Raw genomic sequence first — 22,505 nt, 5'->3', positions numbered from 1 at the left:
ATTTCAAAATCTACAAAAGGGGGTAGGGCTTTTTCATATTTAGCTCCAAAACTTTGGAATAGCCTTCCAGACAGTGTTCGGGGCTCAGACACAGTTTCCCAGTTTAAAAGTAGACTCAAGACGCATCTCTTTAATCTGGCATACACGTAACTTATCCCATAACTTCATACTTCAGTACATCTATTCTGAATGGCAACTACGCTAATTCTCTCCATCTGTTCTGTACTTTTCTACCCATCCCGAGGCATCTGGAGATTGTACCAGTTTCAGTAGATAAAGGCCAACCCTGCGAGGATCCTGAGGCATCCAGAGAAGGACCAGCTCCATCTGAATTCTGCCTTATTATGATTGGAGCTACACATCCTGCTCCTGTGCTCCCAGTGAGCCAGACCCCATCTGCCCTCTGCACCTACTGACTCATCCCTATGCTGAACTGGACTTCATGTTAATTTAAAGAATTTCTGTTATATTGTACTCTCAGCTGCATAACACACATGGTGTTATATTATCTCTATCTGTTATCACCCAGATGAGGATGGGTTCCCTGTTGAGTCTGGTTCCTCTCAAGGTTTCTTCCTATTGCCATCTCAGGGAGTTTTTCCTTGCCACTGTCGCCGTCACCCTTGGCTTGCTCATCAGAGAAATTTCATTCATTCATCTCGTTATTATCTAGACACATTTTTCTCACACACACACAATTTATTATTATTATTGATATTTTATTATTTTATTATTATTATTATTATTATTATTATTATTATTTATTATTATTATTATTATTTTTTTTTATTTATTTTTTTTTTTTATTGAATTTCTTTCATCTTTGTGAAGCTGCTTTGAGACAATGACCATTGTTAAAAGCGCTATAAAAAAAATGAATTTAATTGAATTGAATAGAAAAAGTATCAAGACATACAGATCAGCCCTGAGACTTTGTGCTGTTTTATGCTCCTTTTTGAAATGCTTCTTTCCTTCATTGTAGACAATGACTTGACTACAGATCATCAGAAGGGGAATCAAGTCAGCCTGGAAGTGGCTTCTCCAGAAACTTCCTCTGATGCCCCACCAGCCAAATCCCAGGCCCTGCTGCAGAGATCTAGTAAGCTATAATAATAATAATAATAATAATAATAATAATAATAATAATAATAATAAATTCCTTTGTTTCTGTCATTTCACTTGTCTGTAAATATCACAATCTTGCTTATGTACTGATGTACTCAATATCAGCATTGCTGCATTACCTAGGATAACATCGCACTGCAATAGTGCTGCTTTTTTACTATAATATAGTTTCACTATAACTATGATTATTTTCCGTCACTCATTTATTTTAAAGATTTGGTTTATCCTGTTTACTGTCCATTGAGGCATATTTAATGAAAAATTTTAATAGATTAGAAGTTTAAATACTATGGTCTTTCTCAGTAAACGAACAAGGTTAATCTCCAGAACATAATTGGTTTATCTTAATAGCGGATTCATTATGACCAAGCTTGTTCGGATATTGTGATGTTTGGTTTCAGGTTTATCCTTAAACAATTTAAGATGTACAGCTGTCTATAAAATAGTGTATCATTGTATACTAACATATATAAGATGTTTCCTCAACTCTGCTTTGGCTTTAAAGAATAAGGAACATGCTTTATCATTTATTTTGTAGACCAAAATAGGTAACAGTCAAAAGTGAATTGCATCATGCTTTTAAATCAAATGCCAAGTTCATACCCTTTTTATCCATGAACACAAGCCTGCCTGTCACACAATATTAGATGGTGTATTTTCACATAGGGAGTGAGTCAAAACAGCACACCTAATAACTTTGTAATCTTGCAGGTAGTTTGGAGAAAACATCCTCACCGAGAAGACCTGATCAAGAGCCAACCCCACCTCATTTCCCTGACGATTTACTGTCCTGCATGCCTGAGCCGTTATTCACCCAGACCAGGTGAGGTGTAAGCTGCACTAGAACTGTTTCAGAAGTCAAATGGGTGCAAATGAAGTGTTACTCTGGTATGTTAAGTAATTGCAAGAATCCTGTTGAATTATTTTTTACAGCACCTTGGACTATCAGGAAACCTCCATTGGGATGGACCTGAATGATCACTCTTTCCCGGACTACGATGACTTTTCTGCCCTAGATTAGTATCTTTTTGATCAAGAGTCTGTGGCAGACAGCAAAGACACTAACAGCAGAGACACTAACAGCAGAGACACCCATCTCAGCGCAGGCCTTAAATCTCCACCAGTCCTGGACACCAATGCCTTGGAAGAGTTGTTAAACTGTCTTCCTCATTCAGATGATTATGAAAATAAAGAAGAATAAAACACAGAATGTCTGATTTTTTAAATTCCTGTACATATGTAATATACACTCAACAAAAATATAAACTATAAACGCAACACCTTTGTTTCTGTTCCGATTTTTCATGAGATGGACTTAAAGATCTAAAATTCATTCCAGATACACAATATTACCATTTCTCTCAAACATTCTTCACAAATCAGTCTAAATGTGTGATAATGAGCACTTTTGCTTTGCTGAGATAATCCATCCCACCTCACAGGTGTACCACATCAAGATGCTGATCTGACATCATGAGTAGTGCACAGGTGTACCTTATACTGCCCACAATAAAAGGCCACCCTGGAATGTGCAGTTTTGTTTTACAGCAAAATGGCACAGATGCCACAAGCATTGAGGAAGCGTGCAATTGGCATGCTGACAGCAGGAATGTCAACCAGATCTGTTGCTCATGAATTGAATGTTCATTTCTCCACCATAAGCCATCTCCAAAGGCGTTTCAGAGAATATGGCAGTACATCCAACCGGCCTCACAACCGCAGACCACGTGTAACCACACCAGCCCAGGACCTCCACATCCAGCAGGTTCACCTCCAAGATCGTCTGAGACCAGCCACTCAGACAGCTGCTGAGACAATTGGTTTGCATAACCAAACAATTTTTGCACAAACTGTCAGAAACCGTCTCAGGGAAGCTCAACTGCATGCTCGTCGTCCTCATCGGGATAAACTCTATGCGAAGAAGATGTGTTGCACTGCATGAGGCAAATGGTGGTCACACCAGATACTGACCGGTTCTGAGTCCCCAGACCCCCAATAAAGCAAAAAACTGCACATTCCAGGGTGGCCTTTTATTGTGGGCAGTATAAGGTACACCTGTGCACTACTCATGATGTCAGATCAGCATCTTGATGTGGCACACCTGAGAGGTGGGATGGATTATCTCACCAAAACAGAAGTGCTCACTATCACACATTTAGACTGATTTGTGAACAATGTTTGAGAGAAATGGTAATATTGTGTATCTGGAATGAATTTTAGATCTTTAAGTCCATCTCATGAAAAATCGGTGCAGAAACAAAGGTGTTGCGTTTATATTTTTGTTGAGTGTATATAAACCTGAGAATTAGAAAAGTAGAAATGTGGGTAATGGTTAATTTCTTGATAACTTTAAAAATGTAGCATGCACATCTCGGATAAGAGTTTATGTGTGCACCAATAGCTTATTATAAGTTTATGCTATACAAAGATTTTTTGATATGACTCTGTTCATATCTCTCATAAAGGGAGAACATGATGCTTTTCACAGCTTCCCAGCAAATATGACATGAGCATGGAAAGTGCCTGAATGTGTGATGTCACTTGAGAACTATTTATTATGATATGGTAATTTCAAATCTGATAAGGATAGACATCCATATATTCTACACTTTATAAAATATTGATAATAAAATAATACTATATAAGCACATGCATAAGTTTTTGATATTTTTTTTAACTAAACAAACATTAGTAAATACATATTCTTAAGGAGTTATTGAACAGAATTATTATAAATGAAAATACATCACAAATTAAGAGAAATATGTAAATGTGTAAAGGAGAACAATCATTCTGGATGAAGCCAACTAAAACCTCAGACCTCTGTATTATTTTTTTAATCATTATTTGTGTGTGCATACAGTTTGTGTGTGTTATATAATATGTTGCCGCTTTAACAGCCACTGAAATGTATGATTATACACATTACTGTTGCCTGTTATCTGTCTGAATCTTTCTAATACAATTGTACTTGACAGACACTCTATGTTGTACGTACAGTAATATGTTGCCATTTTCATTTAAAATGTTTTTGCTCGAGTGGAAAGGTAGCAAGGCCAGAAGCTTAGCATCAGGGTTCAAATTGTTTTACCATGGTGTGGATAGGAAAAGAAATAGAGTAGGAGTTATTCTGAAAGAGGAGTTTGTAAGGAATGTTCTGGAGGTGAAGGGAGTATCAGATAGGGTGCTGAGTCTGAAGCTGAAAATTTAAGGGATAATGTTCAAGGTTGTTAGTGGTTATGCCCCACAGGTAGGATGTGAGTTAAAAGAGAAGGAGAAATTCTGGGGTGAGTTAGATGAAGTGATGCAGAGCATCCCCAGAGGTAAAAGAGTGGTGATTGGTGCAGACTTCAATGGACGTGTTGGGGAAGGGAACAGAGGTGATGAAAATGTGATGGGCAGGATTGATCTTCAGGACAGGAATGTAGAAGGACAGATGGTGGTAGACTTTGCAAAAAGATGGAAATGTCAGTAGTAAATACTTTCTTCCAGAAGAGGCAGGCACATAGGGTGTAGGTGAAGAGGACAAAGGCAGAGCAGAGGACAAAGTGGTGGAAGCTGAGAAAGGAAGAATGTTGTGTAGTCTTTAGGGAGGAGTTGAGACAGGCTATGGGTAGTCAGAAGGTGCTTTCAGTTGACTGGACAACTACAGCCAGTGTGATTAAGGAGACAGGTAGGAGGGTACTTGGTGTATCATCAGGTAAGGGAAAAGTGGACAAGGAGACTTGGTGGTGGAATGAGGAAGTCCGGGAGTGTATACAGGGAAAGAGGCTAGCTAAGAAGAAGTGGGACACTGAGAGGACTGAAGAGAGTAGACAGGAGTACAGGGAGATGCAGCGTAAGGTGAATGTAGAGGTGGCAAAGGCCAAACAAAGAGCATATGAGAACTTGCTAGGCTGGACAGTGAGGAGGGAGAGGTGGATCTGTACAGGTTGGCGAGGCAGAAAGATAGAGGTGGGAAGGATGTGCAGCAGGTTAGAGTGATTAAGGATAGAGATGGAAATGTACTGACAGATGCCAGGAGGGTAATGGGAAGATGGAAAGAGTACTTTAAGGAGTTGATGAATGAGGAAAACAAAAGAGATAAGGGAGAAGGGCATTGAAGAGTGGAAAGGCTGTTGGTCAGAAGAGTTTTTGACTAGTTTGTTTAACAAGATCTTGGAGAATGAGAGGATTCCAGAGGAATGCAGGAGAAGTGTATTGGTGTATTGTATCAATTTTAAGAACAAGGGAGATGTGCAAAGCTGTGGCAATTTTCAAGGATCGTCTCTAAGCCCCTTTTTGTTTGCTCTGGTGATGGACAGGATGACAGATGAAGACAGGAGTCTCCATGGACTATGATGTTTGCAGATGACATTGTGCTTTGTAGCGAAGCAGGGAACAGGTGGAGGAAATTTTGGTGAGGTGGAGGTATGCTCTGGGAAGCAGAGGAATGAAGAATAGCCACAGCAAGACAGAATACATGTGTGTGAATGAGAGGGATGAAAGAGGAATGGTGAGGCTACAGGGAGCAGAGGTAAAGAAGGTGCAGGACTCTAAGTACTTAGGATCAACGGTCCAGAGCAACGGAGAGTGTGGAAAGAAGGTAAAGAGGCGGGTACAGGCAGGTTGGAATGGGAGGAGAAAAGTGTCAGGTGTGTTGTGCAATAAAAGAGTATCTGTGAGAATAAAGGGAAAGGTGCAAAGGACAGTAATGGGACCAGCGATGCTGTAAGGCTTAGAGACAGTGCCACTTCAGAAAAGGCAGGAGGCAGAGTTGGAGGTAGCAGAGCTGAAGATGTTGAGGTTCTCTTTGTGAGTGACAAGGATGAATAGGATTATGCATGAGTTCATCAGAGGGACAACCCATGTTAGATGTTTTGGAGATAAATTACAAGTTAGATGTTTTGGAGATAAATTAGAGCTCTACATTATAGAGCATGTTTTGTTTATATGTCTACACCAAATTTTAGGCTGACACACAGAAAGGGCTTTACCATGTGATTTTTAAAAACGCAATACCTACCGGCACAGCAGGGGGCGCCACATAATCAATGAAAGCGACAGCTTTATTTATATTTTAGAGAATCATATAAAACAATGTATATGTTGTTAACCTACTTAAAACACTTTATTTTTACTGTCATTATATTATTATAGAAAAGCAGCAAACCACATATAATATGGCTGAACCAGATTTTTTTTTATTTGGTAAAGAAATAAATAAGGTTTCAAAAACATCACCAGCCGCGTACACGGATTTACTCCCCAATCTAGTCGAGGATCTAGTCCCCTGGAACATGGCTATGCAGCTCTGGGGGGGAAAAAATGCAATTTACTCCAGAAAACTTCTGGAATGTCATCAAGAGGAAAATGGATGGTCACAAACCATCAAAGCTGAGCTGTTTGCTTTTTTGCAAAAAGTGGTATAAATTTAACCAATGTAAAAAAAAAAAACTGATGGAGTTTTTCAAATACTGATTTCATAATGTTATTTAAGTTATTAAAGCTCTGCAAATACTCGCATGATCTTGGGTTATGGAGTGTTGTTATGTCATTTCCTTTACAGTCTAAATAACAAAATATATTTTCAATTTAGGAGAAATATAGTCAGCAGTTCACAAAAAATAAAATAAAACTGTCAATCTAACTAATAAATGCACCTATAAAAAAAAATATATAGGAAAATGATTGTTTTGCAGCGGTCTCTTATCTTTTCCAAAGCTGTATGCTCCCTGCCACTGGCAGAGTCCGATTCACTGTCAGTTTAATTCCACATCAGACTGTCTCCAAACTAACTGAAACATGTTTTATGTTTTTCTGCGTTGTGAATTAGTCATTATACAACGAATATCCATAGGCAAGTCTCTCCGACTTTCTTTTTTTCTTCTCCAACAATAACGTGAAAAAAACTATTAACATTTTATACCCAAAAAGTCCTCTCCATTCCGTAGCACATATGATCTGACATATCATTAATTAAAAATAAAGTATAGGCTGTAACATGAACGCATTTTTATGCAGTTAATTTAACATTTGTTGATTTCAACGGACAGTAAATCTTTCGCGGGAGAACTGGAAGGAAGCTAAATCTCTATTGGGTATCGAGTGTCAGATAACTCCGCCCATAGCAGTGCGTAAAAAGTTGAGGATTGGTTTATTTTGCTGCAAAAAGACGCCTGATTTCAGCGATATTAAATGCTATTAGTGAGTCACTTGATTGACAGTAAAATCACGCAGTAACTGCTGTGTACTGCTTAAAACATCGCTTACGGTAGAAGTACAATGCCTTGTTTCACAAAAAAGAAATAATAATAATAATTGGGGGCGTTGATTCACTCACTGTAAAGTAGTAGTGAAAATGAAGGGGGGAAGATATCAGCAACTGCATAGATTTTATTACCAAAACACAAGGTTTTGTTTATTTAAAAATGAAGTACAGTTAAAAAAAACAGAGAAACATTCCTTCTAGGTGAAAATGCCAGAGCTCATCGTAACACTACCAACTCCTTATTGCCGAAGCCTGCTCATTGGCTCATCCATCACCATGGTTACAGTGGGGTTGGCACGCCATCGGTCCAGTACGGTTAAGTGTTAGAACAAGACGCTGGAGAATTGTTACCACGTCAAGGAATAAAGATCTTCCACTTGGAGCTTAATTGTTTTGGAGAATTTAAAGAATTTAACAAGGAGATGTTAAGAAAAGAGGACAGCCAAAGTGTTACTCAATTTGCTGAGAACACGCGCGGCGATCAGCCAATCACCGTCGAAGCGGCTACCGAGGGCGTGAGCCTCAAGAAGCCTCCTTCAAAAACAAGTAGGAAGCGTGCGCAGACGTTAATTAGGCTTGCTAAACTGTTAACTAATGTCATAAAGTCTTACCCTTTAAAAAACAAGACTTACTTGGGAGGGCAGTGCTTTTTAGTCTAAAATAATGATTTATTTTATTATTCTTGTTATTTTTATAATTAAAAATGACACTATTCAGACAGTAAAAAAACAAACAAACAACTATTTAAACAGACTGCAGACCTTTCTTGGTGGTCCTGTGGTTATCTTAGACATTAAAGCCCATCAGCGTTATATTTGCACAAGGTTCATGTGCACTTAATTTGGATTCATAATCCAATCATTGTAATAGTTATTGTTTATACTATTCTGTTGACTATATTTGCTGTAATTAATATTAATTATTTTACTGTAAATCATAGATGAGTCGAAAACTACCTCAATGTGCAAAAGCCCTAGGTAAAAGAAAATTGTATCTATAAAGCACAGATGCCTACAAAAACAATTCAATTAAATGTTTCTTCATTAGAAATATTATGAATCAGGAAAAGCAGTAATAAGCTAAAGAACATCTAAAAGTAACCTAGTAATCCAATGTAAGGATCTATCCAGTGACTAAACATTTACAGCACTTTTTTAAGTTGCTCTGGATAAGAGCGTCTGCCAAATGCCAAAATGTAAATGAAGTCAGTTTATGAAGTAGCTTGTGCAGTTTTATGTGGGAATTTGCTGCTGGGTTTTACTATGCAGCTTTAAAAAATCTGACAGTTTTTCCTGAAACTGTAGCATTTGCTTGTGGGGTTTTTTTTTTGTTACTGTTGCATGCACAAGACTTTTCATTCTTCATGATGTGTTTTGTCCAAAATTGGGCTTTTACTTAACATGCTAATTGATGTACAAACATTTTTCTAAAAGATTTTTTAGTAATGTTTGAAAATTGATACTATATACCAGGCATTACTAAATGGCAGACTGTGGTCCAGACTGAGTAAAAGTTCTGGATGAGAATAATAAATATACTAGTAATCTATTGCTTTTTTTTTACCTTCAAAGTGGGCGTGCCTGTCCTTGTCACTCAACAGAGCCAATCACGCGATAGTGTAGACAGAGTGTGCAGAAAAAAATGAAACTGTGACACAGTGGCTTACTCAAAGAAAAGTACTATGAAAAACAAACCATAAAAAAGAATGAATAGATCAATATGTTTATTTCTCTTGTGGGAAGTTTTACTTATATGTTATGAAACCGTGGTGGTAATAAAAGGATATTATGTAAAGCACTACTATATAAAACAAATAATAAATTAAAAATGATCAATTAAATAACCAAATTAGCAAACAAAAAAAAAGATCATTTTAGCAAAAATATCCACAGCAGTCTGAGATGAGGGCATGTAAAGTACCAAAACTGAGAGCCCAGTATGACAGTATTCATTTATTCACAGCCCAACAGCATGTAAATAAAGTTTCACCGAAGATTGATTAAAAATTGTTGTTAAAAATTTGTATTCCGTACAAATACAAGAAAATATACATGGCCATCAAAGTTCAAATTGTCCACATGTTTAATGTAGTTAGCAATAAATATTATTTATATACTATGGAAATTTTAAATTGCTTATTTTTTGTAGACTTACAATATCTGATTATAGAGATCTGAATGAAATGGCCTCAAGGAACATTTTATTGCCTATGACACGCTCCAAGTATGACATTAAAGTTGCTGATGACAATATTTACTGACCTTTTAAACTTTTCTCTGGTTTCATGGAGGTCAGCGTATAGGAAATTCTGTTATTGTCCAATGCCCTCTGTTATGTCACAGTATGACATATAAGTTGATGATGACGCTGTCTACTGTAACAATTAGTGCAGAACGCCTGTGACACGCCTGTGACGCAATTACTGTACCTGTGCAAACACCACAAATACTTCCCGCCGCCCAAACAAACAGAATTTCAGTTTTTTATATATAGGCCTACTTATATATATATATATATATATATATATATATATATATATATATACACACACACACACTACCGCTCAAAAGTTTGGGATCACTTTTTAACTCCATGATCGTTCCTGATTTTTATTTTTTTTTACATTGTAAAGGAATGCTGAAGTTGTCCAGAAAAATGCATTAATCTCCTTTGAACAGTTAATGAATGGTGTGATGTGTCTGCTATTGTAAAGACTTCATAACGCCTCTAATCTGAGGTGCTGTTAATTGATAATTTTTCAGGCTGACAACTCTAAATAAACTTCTCGTTTGCGGCAGAGGGGTGGCCTTCATGAGAGCCAGTTTCATTATGGTGCCTGACGGATTTTCCAAATGCACTTAACAATACTTCTTTTGCAAGAACTATTACAAAAAAGCTGACCTCTGAATCTTAAAATAACAACTAACTGTTGTTTTTGTTGTTACGTAATTACCTAATTTTATGTGTGTTATTTTATAGTTTTAAAATCCTCAGTATTGTTGTAGAATGTGGAAAATAAATCACTAAACAAAAACAAAGAAAGTGATCCCAAACTTTTGAGCGGTAGTGTGTATATATATATATATATATATATATATATATATATATATATACAGTATATACACAAACACACACAGGTACACAGGTAAAATAGTTGATTTATTTTTATTATTATTAATTGATCAATTAAAAAAGTGAAACTCATATGGATTTATTACACAAACTGATATACAGTTAAACCTTGGATTGAAAGCATAATTCGTTCTGGAAGCGTGCTTGCAGTGCTTGTATATCGGAGAAAGACTATAATATCAAAGAAATTAATAAATTATTACACAACCCCGAAATATTCATATACAAATAATTAATACAAAATAACCTGCGCTTTACCTTACTTAAAGTCATGGCTGGTGTAAGACGAGAGAAGAAAGAGGAGGAGGAGGGGGTTACTATGTAGGACGACTTTGACACGTACAGATACGCACGCACGCACGCCCACACACACTAACGGAATAACTGCTCTCTGTCTGGTTATTAAAATCCTCTTTTGTTTTGCGTGACTTGGAACCTCTCTAATAACTTTTGCTTTTGCCTCCTTTTGAGGATTTTGTAGAAATTTTTTAAAAGTTGCATTGCTGTTAAACAGATAAATCTTTTCTCCCAGGGGCCGTTGTTGTAGTACATTTACTAAAGAACAGACACTACATATGGTCACAATGTTTCAGTGACTATATGAGTGATGATCCCATTGACTGAGCATGGGAGACGATTACCCACAATCCCACAGCATGAGAGGGAGAGGAACCATTGGCTCAGTTGTGATAATGTATATCAAGACCGCCCTTTTTTATCAAGTTAAAATTAATTTAAAAATTGTCTTTTTGCTTGCAAAACACTTCCAGATTATGTTACTCGCACTCCAAAGTTTTACTGTATTTTAAGTGTTTATTTCTTTTAATTTTGATGATTATGACATACAGATAATAAAAACCGCAAATTCTCCGAAAATTAAAATATTACTTATAATATTACTTATTAATTTTTTATATATAAAAAAAAAAAAGTTTCAACACAGAAATGTTGGACTATTGAAAAGTATGAACATGAACAGCACTTAATAGTTGGTTGGGGCTCCCTTTGCATGAATTACTTCAGCAATACAACAAAAATGTCTGGAGTGTTGCCTTAAAAATCTTTTTTAATTGGTCTTGAGTAATATTCTAATTTTCTGAGATAATGAATTTTAGGATTAGTACTAGGTCTTAGTTTAGTTTAGTTTAGATCTTAGTTAAAAACTGAAATTCCAGGTTTGTATCTGAGCGTCCAATAATGAAAGTGGATTTCACATTTGTTTAAACACCTTTCCTGTTATACTGAACTTCCCCTGCTATCTGATATCATCCAAATGAGAATGGTTCCCTATTGAGTCTGGATCCTCTCGAGGCTTTTTGCTATTGTTATCTCAGGGTTTTTTTCCCGTCTACTGTTTTCCTCGGCTTGCTTATCAGGGACAAACTGATACAAACTTGTACTATGGACTATATAAAGTGCTATATAAATAAATAAAACTGAAACTAGTCTTAAAAAAAGGTTGTTAAAACTTTTGCACATCACTGTATGCCTCTATTCTGTTCATTTATCTAACTAGAAATGTTGTTAATAATTATATATATTTAACTTATTATTGTTTTTATTTTTTAAGGTAATCTAAAAACATCAAAAGGCAAAGTTAAAAACAGCCACATCAAGAGGCCCATGAATGCCTACATTATTTGGGCAAGGAAACACCGGTCTGTTGTGGCCAGAGCCAATCCTAATGCCAGCAATGCTGAGGTCAGTGAGCAGCTTGGAACTGAATGGAGGGAACTGAGTGAAGACCAGAAGATGCCCTACTACCTAGAGGCATCAAGGCTTAAATGGGAACACAGCAAGCAATTTCCAGGTAATGTGTACAGGGTTTTCAGAAAAATAGCAAAAAAAAAAACCAAAAAAAACAAAGACAAGACAAACAGGTCAGCCCTGAGCCTTTTTTGTTGTTGTTGTTATGCCCCTTGTTGCATTGCACTTTTAACTTTCTTTCCTTAAATTTAGATTGGGAGTATAATCCCCGTCCACAGAGGAGAAAGCGAGTCTGCCTGCAGGAAGCAGCTCAAAGACCTACAGCCAAACAGAACAATCTAATATTCTCTGGTAAAAAAAAAAAGAAAGAAAGAAAGTTTGTAATTGCTATTGTTTATATTCCTCTAAATGACAAATATGATCCTTAAATTTGAAAATTTGAAAATTTTTGTCATCAACCATTTGCATACTCAAATTCTTAATGGCAATTAATATTCATATATAATAATTCACATCCCTAGTTTCTGTAGTAACAGCTTATAACCAAGGACGGATTAAGGATTGATTAATAATCAATAGTTTTAACAGTGGTCTTGTTTAACAATGTAATTCTTATAACTATTGAGAAAGAGAGATAGGTATTTATTGCTGCTATAATATAGGTGAGAATAGACAATAAATTGTCACTCAGACTATAAACCATTAAAATGTGACAAAATGTAATTATAAATAAATTAAATATACATTGCTGCAGTGTAAACAGAATAGAAAAAATATCAAGACAAACAGGTCAGCCCTAAGACTTTGTGTTGTTTTATGCCCATTTCTGAATTGCTCTTTAAACCCTTCTTTCATTTTATTTTGGTCCAATAGATGACGCTGATTTTTAGTATAAGAAATAAGTATAACCACTGGTAAATTTTAATGTTTCTATCATCAAATAGTGAATATCTAATTAAATATCTTTATCCTTCATACTGAATATCAGCATCACTGTATTATCTGGGATAACAGTATAAATGCTTAGCAGCAACTCTTGCTCAACTGATATTTTCATTCATTTTTAAGATCTGGTTTATCCTGGTCACTGTCCAATGAGGCATGCAGTATTTAATGATGAATTAAAAATTTGAATGAATTTTATACTATGGTCTTTTTAAAAAAATGAGTAAAAACCTAGCATGTGCTGATGCATAATCCACTGATGAGCTAGTGGTTTATCTTAATATTTGGTTTCAGGTTTATTCCAGAACAATGTAAGTACAGTTGATTTCAGGTTTATTCTTAAACAATTTAGTTACAGCTGTGAGTACAATAGTAGCCTATATCATTGTACTGTATACTAACCTAAAATGTACCTTGAACTCTGCTTTTTATTTAAAGAATGATGAACATGCTTTATCGTTTATTTTGTGGGCCAAAATGGCAAAAGTCAGTTGAAAGTGAATTGCATCATGCGTTTAAATCGAACACAAAGTTTCTATTCTTTTCAACACAAGCCAGACAGTCACAATATCTCACAGTGTCTATAGAAGAATAACAGGGCTAAAAATCCCCAAAGCAAAATGCCATGTTGAATTACATGCTATTCCAAATTTGTAAGGTTGAAATAATGAAGATGGTATTTTTAACACTTGAAAATATTTTAAAACAGCAATTTAGTAACTTCAGTTCCCTTTCAAAGGCTACACTCGATGCTGCGTGAAAACGCTATGGGAACATCTTGTCATGTTGCCGGTTGTGAAGCATGTGTGTACCAAACACGCCAAATTTTTGGCTTTTATAACCTCGGTCAGGTGACGTCATCTGATAGGACGCACCTGCAGGTTATAAATAGGAGTGAACCGGAAACATTCCTCAGACTCTTGTCTTCACCTAGTTGTAAACGTGTCGTGTCTAACCAGCAAAAATAAGTGTTTAACTCACCGATAATGGCAGAGCTTAAACAAGATGTCCCTCCGTGTGTATAATCCATATCGGAGGGCGATCTCTACACTTTACTGCTTCGATTAAGTGCTACGCGCGCGCCTCGCATTCCTTGAGAAGCCTCGAGCCGCCGCGCATTCCTGGGGCTTAAACTCATGCATCCGGCAGAGCAGTGAGAGACGGATTTAAAACTCCTTTCTTTCGCGTTCTCATTGGATCGGGAAATCCCTCTGTTCGCTCGCAAGCGCGCTGCGCTTCTTGTGAATGGGCAAGGATAAACATCCTCTCTTGCTTCCGTGGAGATGGTAATAGCCTCTAAGCACTTAAAAATAAATAAATAAAAACATAGACGGCAGGTTCTGTCGGGTGGCAGGGGGCGGAGCCTCAACGATGCTCTCTCCCCTTTTCTTAGCAATCTCCATATGAGTTAACCCTTTCATGGAGTAAGCTGTATTCATCCCGTGTTTTCCTGCCATCAACGTATTTATTTATTTAAATATAGTTGAGGTAGAAACGCGGAGTTATATGATGACACCCAGATAGAAGAGACGCTTCCAGGCTATCTCTCTTCTGGGACATCATCCTTCCTGAAAAGCTATTACTTCCTTTCAAGCTGTGTAGACTTTTTATCTTCTCTGGAGGGAAAAGCTTTTCAGGCAGCAGGTCAGGTTGGCGCATTGCACACCATGGCGTTTTTTTGCACACCTACCAGACTGACCTGCTGAGAGACTTGAGTACTGGCGGGGCTCTGCAAGGTAGGCGTATTGGACTTACGCCGGGCCACAGACTTGTCTCTTCGTGCAACAAAGCAGATGGCTTGTGCTATCGGCCGTTTTATGGCTACTATGGTCTCCGCGGAGAGGCACTTGTGGTTGAATCTCAGGGGCATTAAGGAGAAGGATCGTGTATTCCTCCTCGATGCCCCATCTCGCCTCCCAGCCTACTTGGCGATGTCGTTAACTCGGTCGCCACTAGGTTCATGAGGCGAAGTTATAAAACAAGCCTTCGGGAAATTCCTTCCCTGCCTTGCTCAAGAGTCGGGACTGTCGGCCACCCAGTCTCGACCGGGTCTGACTGTTGCGAGGCGTGAAACACACAAGGAGAGTGTTTTTGAGCTGGGCACTCCCTCGCAAGATTGGGGTGCGTCACTCAATCCGCCTCAAAAGAGGTCAGACTGGCATATTGTCTTCACAAAGAAGCCCTGAGGTTCATGTGCCCAGGACCGTGGGGGGTGGCCCCCCAATGGGGAGAGGCACGCAGAATTCCTTTTAAAGAATGAAGTGTTCTCCCTGGCACCCCCAGGAGGTTGGTGTTCTTGCTCCGCCACCACTGGTGTTTCGGGCAACTCCAGTCTCCAATAAAATGTTAGTTCTTCGGGTTTTTCCTGCCGTTTTTCAGGATGCCGAACATCTAACATCCCCCCCGTTTAACCAAGCCGCTGAGCTTTGCCCCTTTCTGAGAAACTGGCAGCGTGGAAGCTACTGTCAAGTATATCTCCTTGGGTACTAAGCACTGTACAGAGAAACTACAGGATTCAGTTCTCACATCACCCTCCGCGTTTCAATGGCGTGGTCTCCACTTCCATGAAACTGGAAAGTGCAAGAGGAACGGTTTGCAATGCGTCCAACTTTTTAGATTTTGCGGGCTTTACCGCTATCTAAAAATAAATCAATGGAAATATTGCCACAACACAGGAGGTTCCTGAGGTTCGCTTTCGGGGGCGAAGCTTACCAGTATCGGGTCCTTCCATTTGGTCTAGCTTTTTCACCCGCACATACACAAAATACATGGATGTAGTTCTGGCTCTTACGACTCCAGAGCATGCGTATTGAATTACATGACTGGCTGGCCCAGTCTCAGTAGCTAGCGCTTTGACATCAGCATGTCGTTCTAGCTAATATTTGTTTCCTAGGATTGAGATCCAATGCCATGAAAGCATGCTCTTTCCTGTTTAGAGGACAACATTTTTGGGTGTCACATGGAATTTGAGCGTAAGCGGGCACAGCTGTCTCCCACTCGTGTCGAATCCATTCTCAACACCGTCAAGGAAATCAAGCTAGACCAGAAAGTGACCATCACTTTCAGAGATCTTAGCTCTCATGGGAGCTGTATCCACAGTGACACCTTTGGACCTTCTGCACATGAGAGCATTTCAGTTGTGGCTAAGAACCAGGGGATTTTACTCTAGGGCCAATCCCCAATAAGGGCTACGCGCCAGGTGCTTCGTATCCTTCCTATGTGGTTCAGACCCCGGTTTCTGACTCTGGGTCCCACTCTAAGTTCGTCTTGTCGTCGCAGATGCTAACGACAGACGCTTCCCTCATGGGCTGGGGTGCGGTCTTAAATGACCATCCAGCCCAAGGGAGCTGGAGAGGCCATCTTTTTGCGCAGCACATCAATTGCCTCAAAATCATGGCTCTATTTTAGGCCCTAAAGCACTTCCTCCAGCAGTTGAGACTACCATGTCCTACTGCGGGTGGACAACACTATGGCAGTCTCATATATTAATCGCCAGGGCGGACTGTGCTCGCGCCGCTAAATAGCTAGCGCACCAGATTCCTGTCCCTCAGGGCGATTTACATTCTGGGAAAATTTCATGTAGCGGAGGTGGACCTCTTTGCCTCGCAAGATCAGCAAATGTCCCCATTACTACTCTCTGACTCTAAGTCAAGCTGGTCTTCCAGCCAGCGTAATTAAGACTATTCTAAGTACTAGGGCTGCCTCCCCTCAAATAGAATGTATTTGAAAGTTGGTGCATGACGAAGCAGGTAGACCCAGTCCACTGCTGAATTGTTTCAGTGCTGAAGTTTCTGCAGAAAAAAATTGTCCTCTGGCTTGTGCCCCCTTGTTGAACCACTAGAGTCAGCGCCTCAGGTTTCTGACCCTTAAGATGTTTTTTTTAAATGGTGTTACCTCTCTAAGAGGATCGGACATCCCTATTGTTTTTGAAGCCTTCTGTCCTCCGCCTTTACAGCTTCGGAGCAGGAGAGACTTCACTCACTGCTCTTCAGATTTACGTCCACCGCATCAGCCAGTGGCATAAGTCAGAGCAGCTTTTACACGTTTCGGGGCCACAAGCTGCGTGAGAGATGCTATTGCCCTCTCCTATGAGGCGCGTGGGCTCACTTCGCCTCTAGGAATTAGGGCTCATTCAACCAGGGGAATCGCCTCATCTATTGCACTAGCAAGAGGTATTTCCTTGCAGCAAGTATGTGACGCGGAGGATTGGTCCTCTCCGCACACATTTGCCAACATGCATCCTATTGTTTTGAAGCCTTCTGTCCTCCGCCTTTACAGCTTCGGAGCAGGAGAGACTTCACTTACTGTGTCCAGTACGTGCTCTTCAGATTTACGTCCACCGCATTAGCCAGTGGCGTAGGTCAGAGCAGCTTTTACGTTTTGAAGCCGCAAGCTGCGTGAGAGATGCTATTGCCCTCTCCTATGAGGCACGTGGGTTCACTTCGCCTCTAGGAATCAGGGTTCATTCAACCAGGGGAATCGCCTCATCAATTGCACTAGCAAGAGGTATTCCTTTGCAGCAAGTCTGTGATGCGGAGGGTTGGTCCTCTCCGCACACATTTGCCAATATGCATCCTATTGTTTTGAAGCCTTCTGTCCTCCGCCTTTACAGCTTCGGAGCAGGAGAGACTTCACTTACTGTGTCCAGTACGTGCTCTTCAGATTTACGTCCACCGCATTAGCCAGTGGCGTAAGTCAGAGCAGCTTTTACATGTTTTAAAGCCGCAAGCTGCGTGAGAGATGCTATTGCCCTCTCCTATGAGGCGCGTGGGCTCACTTCGCCTCTAGGAATCAGGGTTCATTCAACCAGGGGAATCGCCTCATCAATTGCACTAGCAAGAGGTATTCCCTTGCAGCAAGTCTTGGACGCGGAGGGTTGGTCCTCTCTGCACACATTTTCCAATATGCATCCTATTGTTTTGAAGCCTCCTGTCCTCCGCCTTTACAGCTTCGGAGCAGGAAAGACTTCACTTACTTTGTCCAGTCATGCTCTTCAGATTTACGTCCACCGCATCAGCTAGTGGCGTAAGTCAGAGCAGCTTTTACATGGTCTGGGGCCGCAACGGGGGGTGGCCCCCACTACACTGGGCTATTGCCCTCTCCTATGAGGCGCGTGGGCTCACTTCGCCTCTAGGAATCAGGGTTCATTCAACCAGGGGGATCGCCTCATCTATTGCACTAGCAAGAGGTATTCCCCTGCAGCAAGTGTGTGACACGGAGGGTTGTCCTCTCCGCACACATTTATTACATTTATAGTTTGAATGTTCATGCGACTCCGGGCCGTCTCGGGTTACTTTGCTGTAACCCTGTTCCCTGAAAAGGCGGGAACGAGATGCTGCGTCCCAATGCCGCACTGCCTATGTGACCGGACGTCCGTTCAGACAAATCAATCTGAGGAATGTTTTCAGTTCACTCCTATTTATAACCTGCAGGTGCGTCCTATCAGATGACGTCACCTGACCGAGGTTATAAAAGCCAAAAATTTGGCGTGTTTGGTACACACATGCTTCACAACCGGCAACATGACAAGATGTTCCCATAGCGTTTTCACGCAGCATCTCGTTCCCGCCTTTTCAGGGAACAGGGTTACAGCAAAGTAACCCGAGACGGCCCGGAGTAGCATGAACATTCAAACTATAAATGTAATAAATGTGTGCGGAGAGGACAACCCAAAACATATTTCTGCATTGAATTTTAAAAGCTTGACTTATGTTTTCATTGGAAATATACAACTACAATAAACTGCAGTGCCAAAAATTAAAAACAGTGTAAATTCTGTAAGGATTTTTTCAATTCAGTTTAAATTGCTATGCAGCAAAGTTTAAGGATTTTTTTTGCAACATTGTTTGTTCAGTTAATGTAATTCAACATGTTATTTTGGCACTGTTTTACTTCCATACGTGTCTTTTCAAATAGGAAGTGAGTCAAAACCACACACCTGATAGCTTTGTATCTTTGCAGGCAGTTTGAAGACTACAACATTACAGAAGAGATCTGATCGAGAGCCAAGCCCACCCCCTTACCCTGATGATCTACTGTCCTGCATGCCTGAGCCATCATACACCCAGACCAGGTGAGTTGTTAGCTGCACTGTTAGCTTTTTCAGTAGTCAAATGGGTGCAAATGAAGTGTAACGCTGGTAACTTCCGTAATTGCCACAATTCTGTTTAATTCTTTTTACAGCATCTTGGACTATCAGGAACCCTTAACTGGGATGGACCCGTACAGTGACTCTTTCCTGGTTCACAATGACTTTTCTGCTCTAGACCATTATCTTTTCGGTAAAGGGTCTATGGCAGACAGCAAAGACATCCACAGCAAAGATGCTTGCTGGAAAGACACCCACATCAACACAAGCCTTAATTCTCCACCAGTTCTGGACATCTGTCCATTTGAAAATGATTTGGGGCAATCAAGTGCGATGGGCTCGTTCCAGATCTGTGATTACGTTTCTGCACTAGACCCATATATTTTTGTTAATGAGTCTGTGGCAGACGCTCACAACAATGACTCCCACTGCAGCACAGTCCTTAATTCCCTAAAATTCCTGGAAACCGATGCCTTGGAAAATCTGTTAAACACACTGTCTCCTTCAATTGTTTATTAAAATTAAGATTTAGAAAGTCTGTGATGTGTGTGGTTCTTTAAATCCTTGTGCATACAGTATGTGATGAGTACAGTTTAGCAATATAGTACATATTAATTGAAAATGCTGTAGTTACTGTTTTGAGCTAGTAGATGCTTGTTGCACTTGTATGTAATTTAATATTATATTATATATGCATGTTACCATGCATATCCATGGTTTGAAGCAGGGAAATGTCCACAGCCAACATGTTGAGCAAGAGGCAGAGACACTTTAAAATGCTGTATCTCCTGCACAGACTCTGGTTTCACTTGCTGGTGACTTTCAGTTCTAACACATTTAAGACTTTAAAACCACACAGTGTAGTTCAATGGTGCTACAGTATGCTGTCCACTCATCTATACAGTCACTGGTACAGACACAAACTGATTTCATTACTATTAGGGAAAAAAAATCTATTTAGGTTGCTTTGTTGGGCTTCAAGCTTATTTCATCAATCATTGAGTCAAGTAGTGTGTAAATGAATTCTTAGGGCTAAACCAGACAAAGATTTACCGCAAAGATTGTCAACCTACTCACTAGCGACTAGCCGAATACTGTATGTGTCCAAAATTCAACAGAAAATGTAATATGTTCCATTTGTCCATCCATCCCAATGTCTGAGATTAATGTTAATAATCAAAAGACGAATGGTTGAAGGATTTATATGGAATTATTGTTTTAACCAGAAGATGTTAAAACTGATGCAAACTGAAACTGATGTTGAAACTGATCCAAACAGGGTTGATATTAAAGCCTAATGTTGCATTTATACCCAGTCACCGCTTACAGAAACAGCAACATGTCACAGACACACCACTTTAGGAAACATGAAACATCTGCACCATTTATGAAATTGTACATACAGTAATAAATAAAAATGAACACCTCACAGGCTTACACATTTTTGTCTTGTTTCTGTAACAGTATCTGATTAAAATATGTATTCTGGCTCATGAAGAGACAAGGCTACCATCCCAGTCATTCCTGCATTTATAAACAGACTTGTTTTATCCAAAGATCAGAGATTACGATTGACATTTAACTTGTGCTAGCCAATACACGCATGTTTTGGGTAATCACTGTGCTCCGTGCAGGATTCATTCTGAATGTCCAGTTCTCAGATCTCAGTCTTTCGTCACATGGTAGAGCATCTCATTGGCTCTGGCGCTGTCAGAGAGTTGCCGGACCTTGACAGTCCAGATTCTCTATATAGACCATGGAGAGCTTTCGTCCCTCCTCAGAAACACAGTCAAGGACTAGATAACGTTTTTTATTCTGTAGGATCTTCTTAATGTCCTTTAAGTGCTGGTCTGACTCCTGGATCATTCTTCAGGATCTATGCAGGAAAGCACAAAGGGAATATTTCAATATGGTTTAGAATGAGTTTTTATTTCTCCACAGTTCAAAAAAACTAAATGTTTAAGAATGAATTTCACACAACGTGTGTCCTTGAAGTAATAATGCAAATGCCTGGCTAGGAAACCCCAGGAGATGGCACTGTGGCTGAATTGTTATACAGCTTAAAATGATTGAAAAAACTGAATAATTAAAACATTTTTAACCCAGGTCCGAAGTTGCATTAAAACTTTTCATCTAGCTGAGACATTAAACTTTCCACTTAGCATAACTCTCTCTTTCGGGATATAAAAAGTAACTTTTATTCAGATTTTACTTTTCAGTCATTTTTAGACTCCAGTGTACATGAACACACTCACTCACTCTCACAGCGTCATCTTCTATAACGCTTTATCCTATATTTAGGGTCGTGGGGACCTGAAACCTATTCCAGGAGGCAGGGTACACCCTAGACAGAATGCCAATCCATCGCAGGGCACACACAAACAGTACACACACTCACACACTTATTCACACATTATGGACAATTTGGGAACGCCAACTAGCCTAACCTTCATATCTTTGGACTGTGGGAGGAAACCGGAGTACCCAGAAGAAACCCACCAAGCATGGGGAGAACATGCAAACTCCATACACACAGAGAAGGGAATAGAGCCTGGCTAGAAATCGAACCTGGACCCTGGAGGTGCAAGGCGACAGTGCTAACCACTACACCATCGTGCCACCTACATGTCCGTCATCCTTTTTTTATATTGGCTGGCGCTTAAACAAAACAATTCGATTTTTCCCCCTATTATGATCTCACATAAGAAGATTCCCCTCTCCTGGCCCAACTTTCTTGTTCTCCGGATGGTTTTTACAGTAGATCATTTACATAAACTTCAAAAGTTTGAGGTATTATATAAAGCATTATCGAAGGAGTATTTCAGCTGGAACATTAATACTTACACTGTGGCAAACCTTTACCTTAACTCAATTTGGGTAGAGATTTGACTGAAAGGATCCCTGCTTCCAATATTGCATTTAGCAGCTTAGTATCTAAATATAATTGCAGTTAACATGTGAAATGTCCTTGTGTTGTCATAAATTTGTTTTCACACTCCAATTTTATACTTAAGTACTAGATGAAAAAAAAAAAATCATATATTATATAAATCGTATCAGGTGATGAATAGTGATCGGGGACTGAATTTCACCCTTGGAATGTGTGTGTGTGTGTGTGTGTGTGTGTGTGTTTGTGTGTGTGTGTGTGTTTGTGTGTGTGTGTTTATGTGTGTGTGTGTGTGTGTGTGTGTGTGTGTGTGAGAGAGAGAGAGAGAGAGAGCTTGCATGTTCTTCTTGTGCTTGAGTATTGGGCAGGTG

The 22,505-nt window shown here is 39.4% G+C and overlaps 1 protein-coding gene across 1 annotated transcript; it reads left to right on the top strand.

Annotated features, from left to right (window-relative positions):
• The first annotated feature begins 7,784 nt into the window (after positions 1–7,784).
• LOC128507740 (transcription factor Sox-13-like) lies at positions 7,785–19,766 on the top strand. Its single transcript, XM_053478814.1, has 5 exons — positions 7,785–7,921; positions 12,078–12,317; positions 12,467–12,565; positions 19,121–19,232; positions 19,343–19,766. The coding sequence occupies exons 1-5, from the start codon at positions 7,798–7,800 to the stop codon at positions 19,764–19,766; spliced, it is 999 nt and encodes a 332-aa protein (XP_053334789.1). The 5' UTR covers positions 7,785–7,797.
• Positions 19,767–22,505: the final 2,739 nt, after the last annotated feature.

The sequence above is a fragment of the Clarias gariepinus genome, chromosome 19, assembly GCF_024256425.1.
Source record: "Clarias gariepinus isolate MV-2021 ecotype Netherlands chromosome 19, CGAR_prim_01v2, whole genome shotgun sequence".
NCBI lineage: Eukaryota > Metazoa > Chordata > Actinopteri > Siluriformes > Clariidae > Clarias > Clarias gariepinus.
This window is presented reverse-complemented; position numbering and strand designations above follow the sequence as displayed.

Excerpts from the sequence above, each read along its gene's own strand:
- LOC128507740 (XM_053478814.1), top strand. The coding sequence starts at position 7,798 with ATGTTAAGAAAAGAGGACAGCCAAAGTGTTACTCAATTTGCTGAGAAC. Across the intron at positions 7,922-12,077 it reads GAAGCCTCCTTCAAAAACAA|GTAATCTAAAAACATCAAAA; the intron begins GTAGGAAGCGTG and ends TTATTTTTTAAG. Across the intron at positions 12,318-12,466 it reads ACACAGCAAGCAATTTCCAG|ATTGGGAGTATAATCCCCGT; the intron begins GTAATGTGTACA and ends CCTTAAATTTAG.